This window comes from Alternaria ventricosa (assembly GCF_023758065.1).
Source record: "Alternaria ventricosa strain BMP 2768 chromosome Unknown scaffold_12, whole genome shotgun sequence".
Taxonomy (NCBI): Eukaryota; Fungi; Ascomycota; class Dothideomycetes; order Pleosporales; family Pleosporaceae; genus Alternaria; species Alternaria ventricosa.
Window position 1 is genome coordinate 351,344 of NW_026055692.1, and position 18,625 is coordinate 369,968.

The window sequence follows — 18,625 nt, forward strand, 5'->3', positions numbered from 1 at the left end:
CACCGCGCCTGAACACACTACCGCAATCATGGGTGTCCCATTCGAGGCTCTGCTGCCCTATGCCATTATGACGGGTGTGAGTAATTGGCGCGCCTGGGAGTGAAAGGGTGCTAACACAGGGCCAGTTCTTCGCATTCAGCGCCGTATCTGTCGGAAAGCTCAAGGAGATCCAGAACGGAGGAAAGAAGACCAGGAGGGGTATCGATCAATGGGACAGGGTAGGTTGCGAGAGGCGTATGCGTACCAGAAGAGTGCTAACATGCGTACAGCAAAGTACGACGGCTTCACGATGACCTCATGCGACATACTTACGAGACCCAGTGATGGAGCGCGACCGCCGGCTCACAGGATTCATGCGCGGACAGACAGACAAGCCGATTGCCCCGGAAGGCTTCGAGCTCAACAACCCATGGAGGGTGCGTATGGAGGTACTGGGCTGTTGGAAGGTGCTAACCACGGGCAGTGCGAGAAGCGATTCCTCTAGACGATGCGAGATACTCCGACACAGCATACAACATACCCAATAGTAACTACATCGCACTGAGAGGGTCTACGGCATATACAGCAGTAGTAGGCGTACGAGCAATCAACAATTCTCAATGTTCAGTACTGGTGTCTACTTGATCTCTGATGGCAGCCCGGCGATGCCTTCTCGCTCCACGTCTCTGAACTTCATTCCAAAGTACTTCTCAAGCGCCTCCAACCTCTCTCCCTCACTCTTGAACTCGATTTCTTTGGTTTTCTGACCTTTGATATTCCACTTCAACGAAGCAGCTGCCAGACTCATCTTCCCTTCCAGCTCCCCATCATCACCCAGTATCTTCTTGTCTGCCACTATCATCTGCGTGAAGAAGGTATGCTTGCTGGTGGAAGTGTAGTAGCTCATGACTGCGTAGTCTTGCGGCTGGAATTCCAGCTCACTGTATGAGTATTTGGTCTCCCAGTCGCTCTCGTTGTTCCTCCGGTATTCGTAAACCCAGAGGCGCTGGTCGGGGTCAGTGTTGTCTGCAATGTTGCGCCATTGGAGACGGGCCGATGCAGGCTGGATGTGCTTTTGGACTGTGCCCGAGCGGTCGAGAGGCATTGGGACAACAGGCCCGTCAGCCCCGAAGCCAACATCGACATGGTATTTGGTGTTGCCGATGGTAACAAAGTTCACCATATGCGACCAGCCCGTCCAGCTGTCAGCAGCCCAAACTCTGCAGCCGCCTGAATACAGGGTAAACCCCAGCGAATTCAGCAGCGTGCCAAATAGTCTGTTGTTCTCCATGCAATAACCACCGCGTCCATTGTCATCGTCAATAATCTTCTTGAACAATTCCTCTGGGTGGACAGAGATGGAATGATGCGCCGAGTAATGCAGGTTGATGTTCTCAAAGGGCACGGCTGCTAGCTGCAGCTTCTGGAGTAGTGCGAGGTACTCTAGTGCGCTCTCGGGATCCAGACCAGCTACATCGTAGTTTCTCTTTTGGTCAGGCAACCCCAGGCGGTCGAGGTATTTTGTTATTTGGTCCTTGGTGTAGGTTGCGCGTGCACTCATGTTGTTGACTGACACGGACGTTATCGATAGCGGAGTGCAGATCCGAATTTGGCGATCGACGAACTGAGACAAATTCAGATGGGAGATGCACTTTTACCGCGAGATGCAGCAGCACTAGAGTCACTGCAGAGAAAGATTTCACGCGGGGCACGCTACGAGACGCCAGATGTGGTGTCGTCAGGATGTGCAGCGAATACGGGACGAGAAGGCGGGATGGTGGGGAATGTCTGGATGGGCGGTGCCTGCCAAGCGCGCATGAACGCGTGAACTCCCGCCGGCTAGTGGCTCATTCACCCCTTGACGGGCGCAGTCGAGTGCTAGGAGCAGACTGCTAGAGTAGCGTCTCCTGAGCCAACTCTCCAATTGCAACCATGTTGAGCTGCTCGCCGTGAGCGCGCCCACCACCCCCGCTGGCTGCGCGAGTATTACTGTTGGGCGCTCCCGTCGCCTTCTCCATCCGGTCTTTTATAACCCCCCAACGCCCCGAGTCGCCGCGTCGCTCGCTCAGATTCAGAACCATGACCGCCAATGGCCTGCGCACCCAGTACCCCTACGCCGGGGACACGCTCAGTCCCCGCGCCCTCTATGACTTTCCCTCGCCCACGTCCAACTACCCGTCCGGCATCAATGGCACCGCCTCGCCCAGCTTCTTCCCCATGGCCTACCAGATCTCCCCGCGCTTCGGTGCCAGCGCCTTCATTCCGCCCCCAGAGGTCTTCGTAGACGGCCGCCGGGAGACCATCCGCGAGAATGGCGTCTACACACCGCGAAACTCTGGCAAGCGAAACTCGGACGCGCTGAACACCGATCCCGTGGCTATGCACTTGCTTGTTGAGACAGCAATCGGAGACAGCCAGTATTTCGACATACTCTCGGTCGAGGAGGTGGAAGCGCTCAAGCAGGAGCAGAAGAGCCTGGACACTCGTCTGGGCACGGTCAGGCGGAAGCTGGAGTCGGAGACGAAGATCCGCGATGCGACGCGCTCCCTCGGACGGCTGGCCTCGAAGAAGGCAAACGGACACAAGCGCGGGCAGAGCAGCAAGAGCAGCAAAGGCAGCAACGCCGTGCAGGACTACGACCCCAAGACAGAAGAGGGGCTGGAGTCAAGCAACAAGAAGGTCGAGGAGTTCATTCGGGAATGCCTCGAGATAGAGTCTCGCATGCGCATGATCGACATGCAACTCCTGATGCACACTGCGGCTGTACTGCAGCTTACGCACAAGGGACCAAAGCAGCGTCAAGACGACTCCGAACTGTCAGAAGACCGCTTCCGAAGACCAGACAGCCCCGCAAGCCTCAATACCTACGAAGACGGCAGACTCAATGGCGCTTTCGATGAGCGCAGCTTCTACAGGACGCCCGAGAACCTCGACAACCTCATGAACGTGCTGCAAACCGGCAAGCACCTCACAGCATCCTCAGAGCGTCACGATCAAGCCTTGAATGCGACTGCAACGCGACTCCAGGAGATCAACGAGCGTCTGCGATCACTCATCATCGAGGCGAACCCCGAGCGTGACGAAGACTATTCACTGCCACCGCTGGCTCTTGAAGGAACGCCAGACGCGTCAACCCTAGATCGCCAGCTCGATTTCCTCGATCAGGGCCTCCGCAGCATCGCCGCTGAACAGTCCAACATCCGCAACAACTCAAGGCATACTCTAAGCGAAGTCGAGGGCCGTCTAGAGGGCATGAACAACCAACTGTATGCGGTAATATCTCGATCCGAAAACGAACAGTCCGATAAGATCCCACCGCCACCCGCCATCACTGGTGGTGGCGCTACCGAACAGCTCAATTACATGGAAGATTCCTTCTACAACCTCGAGCAGATCCAGTATGCGATGAACGAGCAAATCAACGAGCTTCGTTCTAAAGGTCCTGCGGTTGACGAGTCGGAGAGCGCTGAGAAGGCAGAAAAGTACGAGACTACGATTATGAGCCTCTGGGAGACTATTCTCACTGGCGAGGAAGAAGCACGCGAACGCAAACGTGAACGACGCCAGTTGCTTGCCGAAGATCCCGATGCCAATGAACAAGTTTCGCCAGACGAAGACTACGTCAACGAGAGCTACTCTCTTCCTGCCTTCTCTTCAAAGGTGCAATTACTGTTCAGGCGAGCGACTAGTCTCAAAGACAAGCAATCAGTCCTGATGCGCCAGATCAAGCAGCAACGTGAACTGAACAGCAAGTCGGACGCACAGAAAGAGGCAGAATTTGAACGACTCAATACCAATCTGCTCAGCGCGAGATCTGAGAAGAAGTCCATGGAGGGTGAGCTCGAGCGTGCAATGGAACAGCTACAGCAGTTCGATGAGCAAAAGGTCTCGACTGACACACAGATCTTGCGCGAGACGCAGGAGCGGAACGCTGGTCTGGAGGCTCAGCTGATCAACGTACAAGAGCGAGTGATGGCATTTGAGACTGAACTGAACCAGGCCAAGCAACGTGCTGTCGCGTACGAGAACCAGCTCAAGGACGTGCAAGAGCAAGCTGTAAACTTCCAGAGCAAGATGCAAGAGGCTGAAAAGCGTGCTGCCACGTTCGAGGAGGAGCTGAAGGATCACCAGGAGCGCAACACCGCGTACAATGTCTCGTCACAAGAGGCCGAGCAACGCACTGCTGGCTACGAGGCTCAGGTTCGGGACGCGCAGGAACGGGCTCTCATGTTAGAGACCAAATTGAGGGATGCTCAGGACGAAGCTCGTACCGAGGCGGCAACGATCCAGGCTCAACTTGCCAATTCCATGGAGAAGATCACAGAGACTACAGCTGCTCTCGAAGCCGTAACTGCCGAGAAGCAAGCTGCCGAGGCTCGCTCTCTGGACGCAACCAACTCCCTCAATGCTAAGGAGGAAGAGTTCCGCAACCTTGAAGGCGAGATCGTTCGTCTCACAACCGAACTCACATTCGCCAAAGCAGAGCTTGATGGCGCTTACGGTACGCGCGCGCAACGTGCCGCTGACTCCGCCGCCAACCCTGCTATCAAGCGAGAGCTCGACGAGCTCACCGAGCAAAACCAAGCACTCCTTGGCGAACTAGAAGCGCTCCGTAAAGTACAAGACGTTGCCTCACAATCCGAAGCCGAAGCCCGGCAATCCGAGCGCAACCTCAAAGCCGAGCTGTCCGGCATGGCTGCCGAGTACGAAGCCCTCACGCGTGACGCCATCCAAAACGAAAAGGACCGCGAAGTCCTTGAAGCGCAGATCGACAAGCTGCGCGATGAGAAGGAAGCTCTGGAGCGCGAGCTCAGTGACGAGAAAGTCAAGTGGCTCGGGGTTAGGAGTCCTGGGCCTGGTATGCCGAACGGCGCTGCGGCACAGCTTGACATGGGCGCGACTAGTATTCGCATGTTGAGAGAAGACTTTAGGAAGATGATGAGGGATCGGACGGCTGAGGGTTTGAAGGCGCTAAGGGTAAGTCACTTCCACAAACGCTTCTTTTGCAGAACACTAACAACATACAGGCGGAACAAGAAGAACGACGAAAGCTCGAAGCCGTTGTTCGGCAGCTACGCAAAGACGCTATGCCCCAACGTTCTCAACTCTCCCGCACCATGACAACGCCACAATAACGCCGAGTCGCTTGACCGCATCGACATGTTACGTTTATAAACTTCACTTCTCTTTCTTACACTTTGTATTTCTATATACCCACTTTGTACCTTTCTGGATCCGTTATCATTCACGCATTACACGCGGAGTTTGGGACTTGCATTGCAACACATGTACTGGCGTTGCATCGCTGCTGCTATAGTGGAAAGCATATCTGCATATAAAGTAATGTATACGCTGTGCTTATCAATTGGAATGATGTTAGCATAAGATCGCACACAAATTTGGCCTTTGTTGTTCCGTTGTGATGGGCTGTCCATGTAACGAGCAGAAGAAATGCATTCGAGGTGGTCATGCCTCGCCTTTTAGTCCCACAGAATGTCTTCCTCAGAGTCAAGATATTAATCACTGCCCAGAACCCAGTCGAGAAGACGTAGGACGCCTTACAAAATAGACGTTTACTAGCGCCCCCACATCACACCAATGCCTCCGCGTATTCGGACCGCAACACACCATGGTCTATCCTTTCACAACCCTCACAGACAGCCGTAAGATAACGTCATTCGAGTTGGCAATCGATCGGACGAACTGTTCTCAAGACTGATCCACAGTAACAAACTCTTGAACCCTCCGTAGTTTGCTTCTGACATATTTTGAGGCTCTCATGCCATGTCAGTGCCGTCTTCCCAAGTGCGGCCTTATTGAACAGACAGAAGGCCTACATCTCCACTTGCAGTCCCCCGTATACGGGTGGCCTTAAGTGTACTCTCATAGCGAGATAGTGCGAAGTGTCAGCGCTCAATCCTCCGAATATCCTGCCACATGGGCAGCCTGAAGATCCGGTGCAGTGGCTGTGTTACGTCTTCGGCGAAGAGGTTTCTTTCCTGATTGGTCGTCTGCTGTCTCTACCGTCAGGAGCTCTATGGCTGCTCTATCCTCATGCTCGCCGATTACCTCAGAGAGGTCCCCGGGCCGACACCGAATCTCTCCGGTGTAGGAGTGGAAGCTTTACGATGTGGTTGCCTTGGAGGCCTGAGAGGAGGTTTCATGCGGTGCTCTATAGCGATGTAGGAGGTGAGATGGGTATAAATGACTAGAAATATGTCATTTAGAAGGACGTCGTTTCCAAGTCCTTCACATCCGCAATCATCCCACACCATCCAACCACACCAACCACCTACCCACTCACCCAACATGAAGCTCCCAACCCTCCTCACAACCCTCACCCTCGCCACCCTCGGCAGCAGCACCGCCCTCAAATCCCCCCGCTCAACACCACAATTCACCTGGACCTCCTGGGTCGACTCCCTAATCGCCGACCCATCCCACGCCCTGTCCCCCTCCGAAGCCCTCGCCGCCTTCAACGCCGCAAATCCTAATCCCTCCCCCGACCTCTCCACCTCCTCCGACACCGATACCGACGACACCAACCTGGACAAGCGCCAAGCCTTTGCCAACTGCCAACAACTCTCCTCCCGACCCCCTTCCGTCCCCGACGCCGTAGCTTGTATCAATGACTTGGCGGGAAGGGGCAACGCGGGGCAGAGTTGTAATGTTGATGGGTTTACGGCGAGGGTGCAGTGTAGATTGGGTAGTGCGGATGTGGTTAGTGTAAGGGGACGGGATGATGCGCCTAGGAGTGTGAATTGGTGAGTTGTGGTGTCTTCTTTTTGTTGTGGTGGTTTTAGAGAGATGTGAGGGTGATGGTGATGGTGTGCTGACTTTTGGGCGCAGTAATGATATTGCGAGGTCGGCTGGTGTTATCATGGATCGGTGTACGAGGGGCGATAATACGGTTTCTGGGGCGGCGTATATTCCGCAGGGGGGTGTTGCGGTGCAGATTCAAGGGAGGTAGATGGGTGTGTGAGGGGTTGTTCATGGATGGTGTAAAGATGCGTGGGAGTTGCGCCAATTGTAGTAAGTAGGGGAATATCTTGATATTGGGCTGTATAGTACCGTTGAAGAAAGTCATGTTAACTTCAACATCGGAAAAAACACTGATCAGGGTACTGCAAAGATAAGTTATCATTGGTGTTCGCGTATCAGACTCTCAATCGTCAGTCTGTACAGTAGTAATGTTTGTTCGAAGCACGAGCAACTACCTTACTACTCTCAACCACAAAAACTGAAAGACTAGAGATATCCCGAAGAAGCCAATAACGGAATGCCATATAATAGTCCGCTGAACAATCCACTAAGCCCCAACGTCATACACCTCGTAAGAAGCCACTATAGAACTCACAAGAACAACCTAAAACACTTGCATACTCAGCAAAAAATCCTCAAGTCATCCAACTCCCAAAGACCACGATAACCACAGCGATCATCGCAGTCAAACAAAAGGAAAACACCAAGCCCACCCCAACACACCCCAAACAAGTAACCCCATAAGCATCCTCCCCACCTTCCCCTCACTCCCCCTTCCCAAAGCAGACACCCTCACACCACCACGAAAACCTCTCTCCACAGTCCGAGCCAGCTCGCGCCGTCATGCTTTTTCCACAAGTCGGGTACCGCGTCCAGGAGAGTTGGTGGCGGTGTGTAGTGTCACATTCGGGAATTTGAATTCCAGGGTTCTTTGTTTTTCTGGGCGGGGAGTCTCATCACGCTTTTTCCCAACGGGTCGGGAACGCGGAATATGTTTGTTGAACGGGTGGCTGCATCCTGCATTCAAGCTTGATGCTTGCATTGCGTCCGCCACTTTCATTCTCGTTGAACGGGGGGTGTCGGTGTCGCACAAGGGGGGGTGGAAGCGAGATAGGGCCGGGTGCACGGCCCCACGATGACATGCTGGGCTGGCGGGTGCTGTTTACCAAAAGAAGAAAGTCGTTTGAGAAGAGGGAAAAGGGGGGCAGTGGCAGCATGGGGGTGGGCCCGGTGGGGGAACATGACAAAAAACACAGCATGGAATATGAGTTGCGTTGGAAAAGTCATGTGATTATCCTGTCGAGCGCAATTTGACGTGCGACTCAACTCTAGGTTGAAAGACTCGGTTTACGAGTCGTGAAAGTATCTATGATGGCCCAACCTCATCACCAAGCCCCCCGTCCTCATACGATGGTAGTAATAGTGGTAATGAAACCCAAGCATCTGATGCTGAAAACCCAACGAGGCCATGCAAGTGAAAAAGCGACAAAGGAAATCGTACAACAGATAGCGACTTTAGGTTTACAAGTTAAGGTAAAGTAGACCGACCGAACTGTAAGCGGCGGGTGAGAAGCGGAGGGGTATCATACCGCTGAAATGGGAATGATGTAAATGCTGGAAAGAGAAGTTCGTGACCAAATGTGAAGGTATGGTGGAATGAAAAGAAAAGGAAAATATGCAAGTCTAGTACGTCCCTCCTAGACTGCCCCAGGCAGCCAAAACATCATCACTGACGCTGTCCCTATCCCGATCATTACTCGTCATCCTGGGACTGCTCGTAACATTGGCGTCTGGGCTCAAATGACGTGCCCTCCCCTTGCTGGCGGGCTTGTAGTAGCTCGATGACTGCGAGTAAACCGACGTACGTGATTCAACAGAACGGATGCTGCTCTGCCGACTTCGTGTCTCTATGCTTGCGAGTGCGAGTTCGCTGATGTGGCGCGCGTTCTTTTTCGGCTTCTTCGGAATAGCGGGTTCGACGATACTGGGAGCACGGGACGAGGCTTCTGAGACTGGAGTCAGGTCGCGGAAGCTGGTGGATGTGGGTGGCACCGGGAAAGTTATTTCGGCCTCACTGGATGCAGTCCTGCGTCGTCGGTGGGAAGATTCAGACTTCGCACCTACTGAGGGTGCGCGCATGATACCGTGGTCAAGCATAGCTAGCTCGTCAAGCTCGTTGCTCGTGTCACTGCTTGCAACCTTTACAGCGACGTCTCTCTCATCGGCGTAAAGAGCAGGGGTCATCGGCGATGGCAAGGGAGATGGGTGGCCAGTAGTAGTGGGCGATGCGAAGCTCGCAGCAAGCGGTGGAGACGGGGGAGACAACATGTCCTGTGGCGAGAACACAGACGGGGTCAGCAGTTGGTGCGACACCCTCCCGCGACTGACAGGCGAGTAGTTTCGATCTGACCAAGTGGTGCTGGCCGAGGTGTCACGGAGTCGACTTGTAGTTGCACGGCTCTCTGTCGTCGAAGATCTGCCACGTGATGGCGCAATTGAGCAAGGTGCACTCGTGGGTGTTCGGTGCTTGTTCCGTGACTCAACCATTCGCGCAGAGCTGGGAGTCATACCTTCTGCAAGAGAGGCAGACGTGCGATGCGGCGGTGTAGGCCGTTTAGTTGACTTGTGTTGATACCGATCTGGTTCCGGTGTAGATGACTGGGAGGATGCGATCTGTTTGTTCATAGCGGCACGTTTCTTCCTCATCAACTCCAGCAAAGCTTCCTCTTCTGGCGTGACTTGCATAAACTTACGCGACCCTTCCGACTGGGGCTGCGGCGCGCTGGCTGACGTGCGCGTGCTCACAACACTGTGTGCCGTTGGTGACACTGGCGCGGGAACGGCGGTCTTTGGACGGATGTCATCGTCTTCGTGAATGACCGAGGGCTGCCTGACGTGGCTGGACAGTCTGCCACCGCTGTATGTACTGCCACGAGGATGATGATAGGAAGGAAAAGGCGGCTCTGGTGCATACATGACTTCGATAGTGGCGTTGGTTGACGTTGAGAGTATGCTCAGTTTTCCCGACGACTGCATACGACGATGTGGTGGAAGCTCGTAAGCTTGCGCTCGTCCAATAACGATCTCCCCTGTGTAATCGACGCTTTCCATGCTCTTGCGGACGCTGCCCTTGCGGGATCGTGACCGGTCGTCGGCCTCATCCTCAGACGAGGAGAAAGACAAGACACTAGAATCCTGGAGATTAGTCTTGGAGATAGCTGACGTTTTAGTCTTTGCCGAGGTATGTGAGCGATACGTGTCCAAAGAGTACTGGCTGGGTGAGGTCAGATGGGTGATATCGACGATATCCTCAAGCGCAAAACTGTCCCTTTTGTACACTGGTACAGGAATATGCGGCCGGCTATAGCAATGACCTGCATTCCTTTCTTGCGAAGGCTCACCAACAGTAGGCACAAAGTCTGGCAGGAGGTCCGGCTCAGTCGCGACGCTGTTGTGGCGTTTGGGTTCCAAGTCCCGCACTTCCTCCTCACTGTCTTCACTATCCTCATCGAGCGCGTCGAACCAATGCTGGACGCCCTTTGGTGGGCGGCGTACGTGAATTTTGGCATTATCGTACTGATCTCTCTTGAGTTTGCGTACTGGACTCATCGGGGGTTGGGGTTGAGGTTGAGGTTGGGGTTGAGGTTGAGATTTTACTGAAGGGGTCCGGTACTTCATGCTCTTCTTCTTCTGTAATTTGGCAGGCTGTACTTGTGGCGTCGGTTGCCTCGTCATTGGGCGGGGAAAGAACTCAGAGGTGGATGACATAGCGGCCGGCGAGTTCACCATCTTGGCAGGCGAAAGCAGTGTACCGCCATGACCGTCGCTGCCATCCCTCGGCTTGGGGAACAGTTTTGTAAGATCTAGCCGAGCAGGCTTACTCTTTCGGTATTCCTTCTTCCTCGACTCATCCAGGACGGCAGGCGACACTGGACTCGCTTCGTGATTGTCGTAACCATGATCCGTCAATACCGGAGGATGTCCTCTTCGTAGCGCTCTATCTCTGACTGCCGAGTCGGAGGTTTGCTGGGAGATGGCTAGCGGCGACTTCTTTGCGTCATAGTGTGATCGAAGGGTTGAGTTCGACGTTTGCGGGTGTAGCCGGCGATGGAGGGAACTGCTGTCAGAGCCCTGCCTGCTTTCCCCAGTATATGTACGTCCCAGAACGTTTGACGAGGCTCGTGTTGCCATGGTGGGACGTTGTAGGTATCTGTCGTTCTCGGTGGGTGTTGCTGCGTTTCTCTCGTCGATGTGGGAGCCGAAGCTAGCCTCAGACACTGTGATGGACATGAATCCAGGACTCGGTGGTGGTATTGTCGACTGTCGAGATGCCGTGCGATTCAGGACATCGGACGTCCCCAGTATTCGGTGTGCTTTACTGGAGGTGTCTTCGGGACGGGAGGGCCTGTCGTGGCCAGAGGCAATCGATGGTGCAGGGCGGGCGTCGTGGTCGTCGTTCTTGGGTCGCGAGCGGCGAGGTAGAGGGAAGGAAAACTTCTTGGGTGGGCGGTCGCCGCGAGCCATGATCATGAAAGATTGGTGGCTGTGGTGCTGGCGTGGGCGCGACTCAGGGTAGTTGGAGATATGACAGTCGAGACTGAATCGCGGGACCAGTTCAGTTGGCGCTACGAAGTCAATGCCCACATAAGGTATAATTGCGTCGAATGGCACGTCTTGTGCTACCCCCGGCCAGCGCTGACAGCATTAAGTGATGTTTGCTTTTTGGTGCAGATGACGATCCGATATGCGGTAGGAGAGATCCGGCAACCTCAATTGAGGAATCTAAGGGTTCAACTGCGGGCCCCTACTGCGCTGCTGCAATGAGCGCTAATCGAGCGTGGACTGGTTGAGTGCTATCTGCAGGAACGGCAGCGCGGCGTAAAGTAGTACGATGTCATGCAGCGCCGCTTCAGGACTATCGAGTTTGCTGCTTCTGGGGGCGATGGGGATGGCGGAGTAAAGAACCAGCTTTCGAGATCTCCCAGGAAGATGGGCGATGGCGGGTATAACCCGCGAGTATTAACCCAAGGATCCATTGAATTTACCGCTTGTGAGGAGCTGGTGGTGGTAGGATCCGCATCGTAGTAGGCTTTCAGGGGTATCATGCCATTCGGCAAGACGTGCGGACCGCAGCAAGGCACAAGCTCCGAGCCAAAAGCCACACTGCTGCGTCGCATACATGCATTCCCTGGGTTCTAGTCAGATGACAGCACGCCGCCGCGACCCGAATGTGCAGCGGTGCGGAGAGGCACGGCCTCGAGCATGTCCGCCTGTTGCCCGTCACCGCATCAGACGAGGCTGGATCTGTCCGAAAGAGATTGCTCAAGTGGTTGAGTAAAGCTAGAGCTCGCGTTACCGAAGTTTGTAGGATCGCCCATGCTCAGTAGGCGACATGCTAGTCTTTGCCAAGGCTCTAGCTCGTGGCATGCCGAATATGGACGAGGAATTCGAAAATGGTCGTGTTATCGTGGTCCTCCATCCGTCACCAATTTCCACCCTTTGTACCTGCATACTGCCTCCTCCACCGGGTTCACTTCCGACTCACCGTCATCACAGGTGGTGTCGCACAAGTCGCATTTCGCTTCGCGTTCATCCATAGAGTTGCGACTGCGACACAAGGCGGGTAGCAGCGCTGCGGCGTCCGCATATTGGGTAGGTACATTGGGTATCTTGGGTATCTCGGGTTCTCGAGCATACTCAGGGATGCGAGATGAATTGTGTGATGCGCCCGCGTCCTTCCCTTCTGGTCGCAGGTCGTCTCTATAAGGATATGGTGTGGATTGCTCCACGATGATCAATGGACATCTTCGTGGGGACGGACGAAAGCCAAGCCGGCTCTTCGCCGATCCGGCTATCTCCTCGCGAAGAAAGCGCGATCCCCTTGTAAGGCCATCACAGCTAGTTTGTGATACTAAGGTGGTCCATGTACTGTACGCGTCGAAGACAATCATTATACTTCACGTAGTGCTGATGCGAGAGCTTGTCGTGTGTTGCTGTCCAACGCTCTGTTCCCTACATCAAACCTTGAAAGGCCGTCAAAGAAGGCCCGGACGTGAACGACAGCCCTACTTTCAGGGTCAATTGAACCCAACATGTCAGCGTGACAAAACATTTAGACCCAAGAACGAGGCTGAAAGAACGCAGCCGAACGCATCTGGTGGCGTTGAGGGGCTTTCGGAGTTTTCGCCGTGTTACTATGAATATAGATTGCACCGCGAACTTTTGACAGGTCCTCGGCTGGTGCTATGAGTTCTGGGGCTTGAGAAGGTCGTTTCAGCTTGCTCGGTGCGCGCATGTCTGCTTCCTATGGGTGACTTCGGAGCAGGTCCTGGCTGGCCGTACGAAGGAGATGCACACATCATCTGCAATCTGAGAAGTAGAGTTTACAAGCTCCTCCACCCGAACCCGAGCAACGACCGTGGACCCGACAATGTGAGCTCTCTGTGATCAATATTCGAGATTTTGTAGCTGAAACACTGGATGCAGGCTCAAAAGTTAAAACATATTCCTCTCAAACTATCGTTCAGTCACTCCGAACCCGAGAGCCTGGTCGACTGGAACGATGATAAGTAACTGCGCATTGGGTATCAAGATACCATTTTTCCTCCTTTTATATTGGGCGGAGAGAACGACAGCGAACAGACAATGAACTCTCTTCTTTCGTTTTCTCAGACAAGCCAGAACGATGATGCCAACGTTGCTAGAGCCGACGCAACGAAAGGGTTTAATGAAGGACGCTGCCTTAGATGAGAGGACAGGTCATGGTCGACACGTCATACGACGACAGCTCGTCATGTGCGGAAAGCATCGACTCGGTTTTGCTGGTCACGTTACGATGAAAGAAACCCAATGTACCATCAAAGTCATTGCAATCGGATCATCACGAGACGAGCGCGCAAACAAGAAGACGATGAAAGAAGATCGTCACGTGTTTTTCTTTAACATATCGACGATGTTCTATCACTATGAAGGTATAAGTGAGTGATGCTATATGTATAACATACGTTTCTTCGATATTGAGAAGACATCTGATCATGGCAAGTCGCCAGTGTGGCGATGTGGCCATCAGCTATACTTTCAACCACGCAACCGTCCATGCCTTTACAACCGCATCTTGACAGTCACTCTTACTTGATGCAGCTGCTGCATTGATCATTGAGTATTATGTTTGTCGAGATGCGTCATGCAATGTGGCGCTTTCTGGCGTCGTGCAGCTTTCTCTTGCAACACTGCTGCCTATGTGTCCAACGCATACACAGCGTGTAGTCTCGAACATGGAACGGATCCAAGATGTCGTTCGTTATGACAGTTTTTTCCCTATGACAAAGCGGAAGATTGTATAGCACGAGGGCGGCGCTTGTTGTTGTGATTTTGCCACGGCGGGAAAAGTCGATGGGGCGGTGATCGAATCACACGAAGGCGCCTGTGCCGAGTGACGCGAGAACACTATCCGCCCGCGAGCTGCGCAGGTGCAGCAATAGCTCATGTCGTAAGAACCATAGCTTCGACATAGAGCGAGAGAGGGCGCTGCGATGTCTTACGGTGGTTTCTAGATGATGGAGAGTATTGCTGGGATAATTTGCCCCGCGGCAAAGATTAGAAGCTTGCCGCTGCGCGTGATATGTGTGAATTGGGGCGGTTGACACCTGCATGGATGGAGAAGCTAGCTTTGCCCACCAGCCAGGTGCCTTCGTTACCTTAGACCCCACCACCACTGCCAGTCCACCACACTGCCTTTTACACGACTACACGACCAACCTTCGTTCCTGGCGTCTTCCCGATCCACCGCGTGTCGACCTTGCCGCCACCTTGCACTTCGCGTTCCGCCACGGCATCACGTCTCCAGCGGCTCCTATCTCTCCGTCAGCGGCGACACGTCGGATATCAAAGTACCAGGTTCCCGTGACCACCACCACGAGCCCGTACACGTCGAGCGTACCGGCTGGCGACATGTACGATTACTAGAGTCGCTGCTCTTCCCGCCTGTCTTCTGCTCCTCCGAGTTCGCGCTTTGATCCCGAGGTCTCAGGTCCCGGAACAACACCACTAACGTTTCCGCGAGCCTCTTCACTCGGCAAGTGTCCCGAACAGGTTCTCCACGCCCATCCTCCCACGAATCACTGGATTTCGAAAGAGCCTTCACGCCCTCAGTCTCTCGTCACGTCCGTGCAACATGTCCTCCAACGCTGCTGGCCCCAGCGCTGACGGCGTGGCCAAGACGGTGCACACCGAAGCCACAGACCCGTACGCCACCATGGGACAGTTCTCCTTCGCGCCTGCCACCAAGACTACCGTAGTCACGACCACATACACCACGACGACCACGTTCCCGCCTCTGTGTGTAAATGCCCCCGGCAGCCTTAGCGAACGGGACCCCAAGGACTACCCGCTGGCCCACGTCCAGGCACCCGAGTCGATACGCAAGTTCTACTTTGAATCCGGAGGCAACTTGGCCTGCTTCGAGGAGGCAGACGCTGCATCGGACAAGGTGCGAGAGGTACGCATTCCTCATGCCAGGGATATGCCTGCGGCTGAGGCCCTTCACGTTGCATCTGCCAACCACCGGCTAACGCTTCTATTGTAGCAGAAATCACTCCAACGCAATCTGCGATCGACCAACGGCACCCTCAGAAAGGTCGAGTCGTATGACGGCCCGCCAGTCTTCACGACACCCAGCCGCTCGACGCGTCCGAAACCACACGCTCCTCACCAAGGCCTACGATCGGTATCTGGCCGTCGGAAACGGGATAATGCAGACGACTCGCCGCCCCCACCGTCAATAACAAAGGCCGTCGAGCTCCTCGGCATACATCGCCAAAGCAAAAAGCCCCGGCTGGAGCACGAAAACAAGGACGTTACACGTACGGCCTCCCGTTCCACCTCGGACGATATGGAGGATCCGCAGCTGGCCACACCCGATACCGACATGGCAGGCTCCGGACCATCCAAACTGGCAAAACTCCGCACCGCCGCCCATCTGCACAACTCCAAGCTACGGACTACGTCACATCAAATTGCACCAGATGAAACGCCGCCCAGATGGCGGCTCCAAGAATCAAGCGCTCGGTCATCACACTCCAGCGGTAGTCTTTCGGACCATCGCGAGCCTTCTCCCGAGCACGCCTTCCCCACAGGTGTATTCGATGGCCCCGGCGTAGCTGCTACACCCCCAATCGCCGAATCTGATCTGGAACCAGTTGGACCCTTCGCCGACGACGCGTCCTTCACCCCCTCACGCCTCACGCCTCTTGACACAACGTCTGCACAAGACGCGAGCCTACCTAGTCCGAGCTTGTCGCCCATCACTGCGGCCGCGAACCTCGCCCAACAAACGAATGGCGGGGCTTCCTTCTCGGGCACAGACATGGACTTCGATGCGAACGATGTATCCGGCCTTGACCTGTCACAGGGCACCTCAAGCAGCTCACGCCTGGGAGATTTCACCCTATATCCTGGTTCCCGACAGCGTGACAATGCCGACAGCCCCAATACTCAATTACCCACACCCTCCGCCATGGACATACCGAACATGCTGAACTCGTTCGATGCTCTGCCGGAACAGATGAAGTCGTACGTCCTGTACCAGATGCTCAGAAGATGTAAGAAGCCGACCTTACACTTCGTTGCGGATGTCGTTAATCCCGCCCTCAAACGCGACTTCATCGCCTCGTTACCTACGGAGCTCAGTCTCGAAATTATTGGGTATCTCGACGTCAAGAGCATGTGCAGCGCCGCACAGGTGTCGAAGTACTGGCGGAAGCTCACCGATACCCACGAGTCTGCATGGAAAGATCTGTTGGACAAGGATGGATACAAGCTGCCGTATGGCGAGTTGGAGCGCGCTGTGCAAGAAGGCTGGGGTTGGCAATATCCTTCTTCGGCTGACAGCTATGAGCGCGACCTTAGAGCTCAATCGGTAGCCTCTAGATCTGACAACGAAGGCCATTCGGGCTTTTCCAGCTCGGGCTTCCCCAATGGTTTGCTAGACCAGGAGGGCGCAGTGACGCGATCCTCTTCCATACGTCAGAAGAGGAAGGCTACCAGCAAGCATGGTAGCGGCAGCGGCAAGAAAGCGCGTAAGAGCCGCCCCTCTACTAGGACGCAGATGGCCCTCTATTCGCGCCCTGCAGATTGCCAAGAAGGTCCGCATGCTTTTGCCAAGCGAGCAGAGGCCGCCATTTCCGATCCTAATGTTGGCTTGCCTGGTCTTCGTGCTATGCATTTGTTCAAGTCTCTATATCAACGTCATCATCTCATCCGCAAGAGCTGGATGGCGACTGACACGAAGCCGAAGCATATTGCATTCCGCGCCCATCAGCGCCACGTGGTGACATGTCTTCAGTTTGATACAGACAAGATCTTGACAGGCAGTGATGATACGAACATCAATGTCTACGACACAAAGACAGGAGCGCTACGGAGCCGCCTCGAGGGGCATGAAGGCGGCGTGTGGGCCCTTCAGTACGAGGGCAACACACTTGTATCTGGCTCTACCGATCGCTCAGTGCGCGTGTGGGATATCGAAAAGGGAAAGTGCACGCATGTCTTCCAGGGTCACACCTCCACCGTCCGATGCTTAGTGATACTCAAGCCAACTCAGATTGGCGAGACCCTTGACGGCCAGCCAATCATGATGCCGAAGGAGGAGCTCATCATTACAGGTTCGCGAGACTCCACGCTTCGTGTGTGGAAGCTTCCCAAGCCAGGCGATCGGGGCATCATGCAGGCCGCAGCGTCATCCAATGATCACGACAACCCGTACTTCATACGCGCCCTTACCGGACACCATCATTCAGTGCGCGCCATTGCTGCACACGGTGACACGCTTGTCAGTGGCAGTTACGACTGCACCGTCCGAGTGTGGAAAATCTCTACCGGAGAGGTTCTGCAACGCCTTCAAGGTCACTCGCAGAAGGTGTACAGTGTTGTTCTTGACCATGCACGCAACCGCTGCATCAGTGGTTCCATGGACAACATGGTCAAGGTCTGGTCTCTGGAGACGGGTGCCTGCATCTTCACGCTTGAGGGTCATACCTCGCTCGTCGGTCTTCTCGATCTGAGCCACGAGCGCTTGGTGTCAGCGGCTGCTGACTCAACTCTCCGAATCTGGGACCCAGAAAATGGACAATGCAAGAGCCGTCTATGTGCTCACACAGGTGCCATCACATGCTTCCAGCACGACGGCCAGAAAGTCATATCTGGCTCTGACCGCACACTCAAGATGTGGAATGTGAAAACGGGCGAGTTTGTCAAGGACTTGCTGACAGACCTGAGCGGCGTATGGCAGGTCAAGTTCAACGAGCGTCGTTGTGTTGCTGCTGTTCAGCGCAACAGCATGACATACATCGAAGTAAGCAGCTAATCATCGTCTTTTCAAATGCCTAGCTGACCATATCCAGGTGCTCGACTTTGGTGCTTCGCGCGACGGAGTTCCCGCCGACCAACGAGGACGACGCATTGTGGTCAACTCCAAGGGCCACGAAATTGAGGACATCACTGAGGGCGACCTAATCGACGTAGACCAGGCTTAGTCCTATTCTATTATCGTTCAACACTGCGAGTTACACGAAATACAGATACACCCGCCACCACTTGGGACTGGCGCGAATGTTTTGGCCATGTTCAAAAGCGATACCCACTACGCGTTCTGGCGAATGACTTGACGACACGGCGACCGAATCATATTTATTCAGGTGCCATCATGAATTGCCTTTCTTTGGTTCGGCCTTGGCTGCCTCTGTTACCGTACACATAGTGTGAGAAATGACACATGTGTCGGGATAGCGTGTTTCTTTGTATTTTCTTTACTATTGCATAGCTATGGCGTTTACTATATCCTAAGGAGTGCATCGGGGGTCCACGGGTGACCACCATTATGAGAGTT

General features: G+C 54.4%; 5 protein-coding genes across 5 annotated transcripts; 3 read left to right on the plus strand and 2 right to left on the minus strand.

Moving 5' to 3' along the window:
* Positions 1 to 28: 28 nt before the first annotated feature.
* On the plus strand, positions 29 to 484 carry J4E93_006998 (uncharacterized protein; the record flags this gene model as incomplete). The annotated part of the gene is made up of 4 exons (XM_049344908.1): positions 29 to 76; positions 126 to 218; positions 366 to 416; positions 464 to 484. 4 exons carry the CDS (start codon positions 29 to 31, stop codon positions 482 to 484), a joined length of 213 nt encoding a protein of 70 aa, XP_049197833.1.
* A 132-nt stretch (positions 485 to 616) lies between these two features.
* J4E93_006999 (uncharacterized protein) lies at positions 617 to 1,540 on the minus strand (the record flags this gene model as incomplete). Its single annotated transcript, XM_049344909.1, has 1 exon — positions 617 to 1,540. One exon carries the CDS (start codon positions 1,538 to 1,540, stop codon positions 617 to 619), a length of 924 nt encoding a protein of 307 aa, XP_049197834.1.
* A 518-nt stretch (positions 1,541 to 2,058) lies between these two features.
* On the plus strand, positions 2,059 to 5,114 carry J4E93_007000 (uncharacterized protein; the record flags this gene model as incomplete). Its single annotated transcript, XM_049344910.1, has 2 exons — positions 2,059 to 4,956; positions 5,007 to 5,114. 2 exons carry the CDS (start codon positions 2,059 to 2,061, stop codon positions 5,112 to 5,114), a joined length of 3,006 nt encoding a protein of 1,001 aa, XP_049197835.1.
* Positions 5,115 to 8,424: 3,310 nt separating this feature from the next.
* J4E93_007001 (uncharacterized protein) lies at positions 8,425 to 11,271 on the minus strand (the record flags this gene model as incomplete). The annotated part of the gene is made up of 1 exon (XM_049344911.1): positions 8,425 to 11,271. One exon carries the CDS (start codon positions 11,269 to 11,271, stop codon positions 8,425 to 8,427), a length of 2,847 nt encoding a protein of 948 aa, XP_049197836.1.
* Positions 11,272 to 14,914: 3,643 nt separating this feature from the next.
* On the plus strand, positions 14,915 to 18,272 carry J4E93_007002 (uncharacterized protein; the record flags this gene model as incomplete). The annotated part of the gene is made up of 3 exons (XM_049344912.1): positions 14,915 to 15,238; positions 15,326 to 18,091; positions 18,141 to 18,272. The coding sequence occupies 3 exons, from the start codon at positions 14,915 to 14,917 to the stop codon at positions 18,270 to 18,272; spliced, it is 3,222 nt and encodes a 1,073-aa protein (XP_049197837.1).
* Between the last annotated feature and the right edge of the window lie 353 nt (positions 18,273 to 18,625).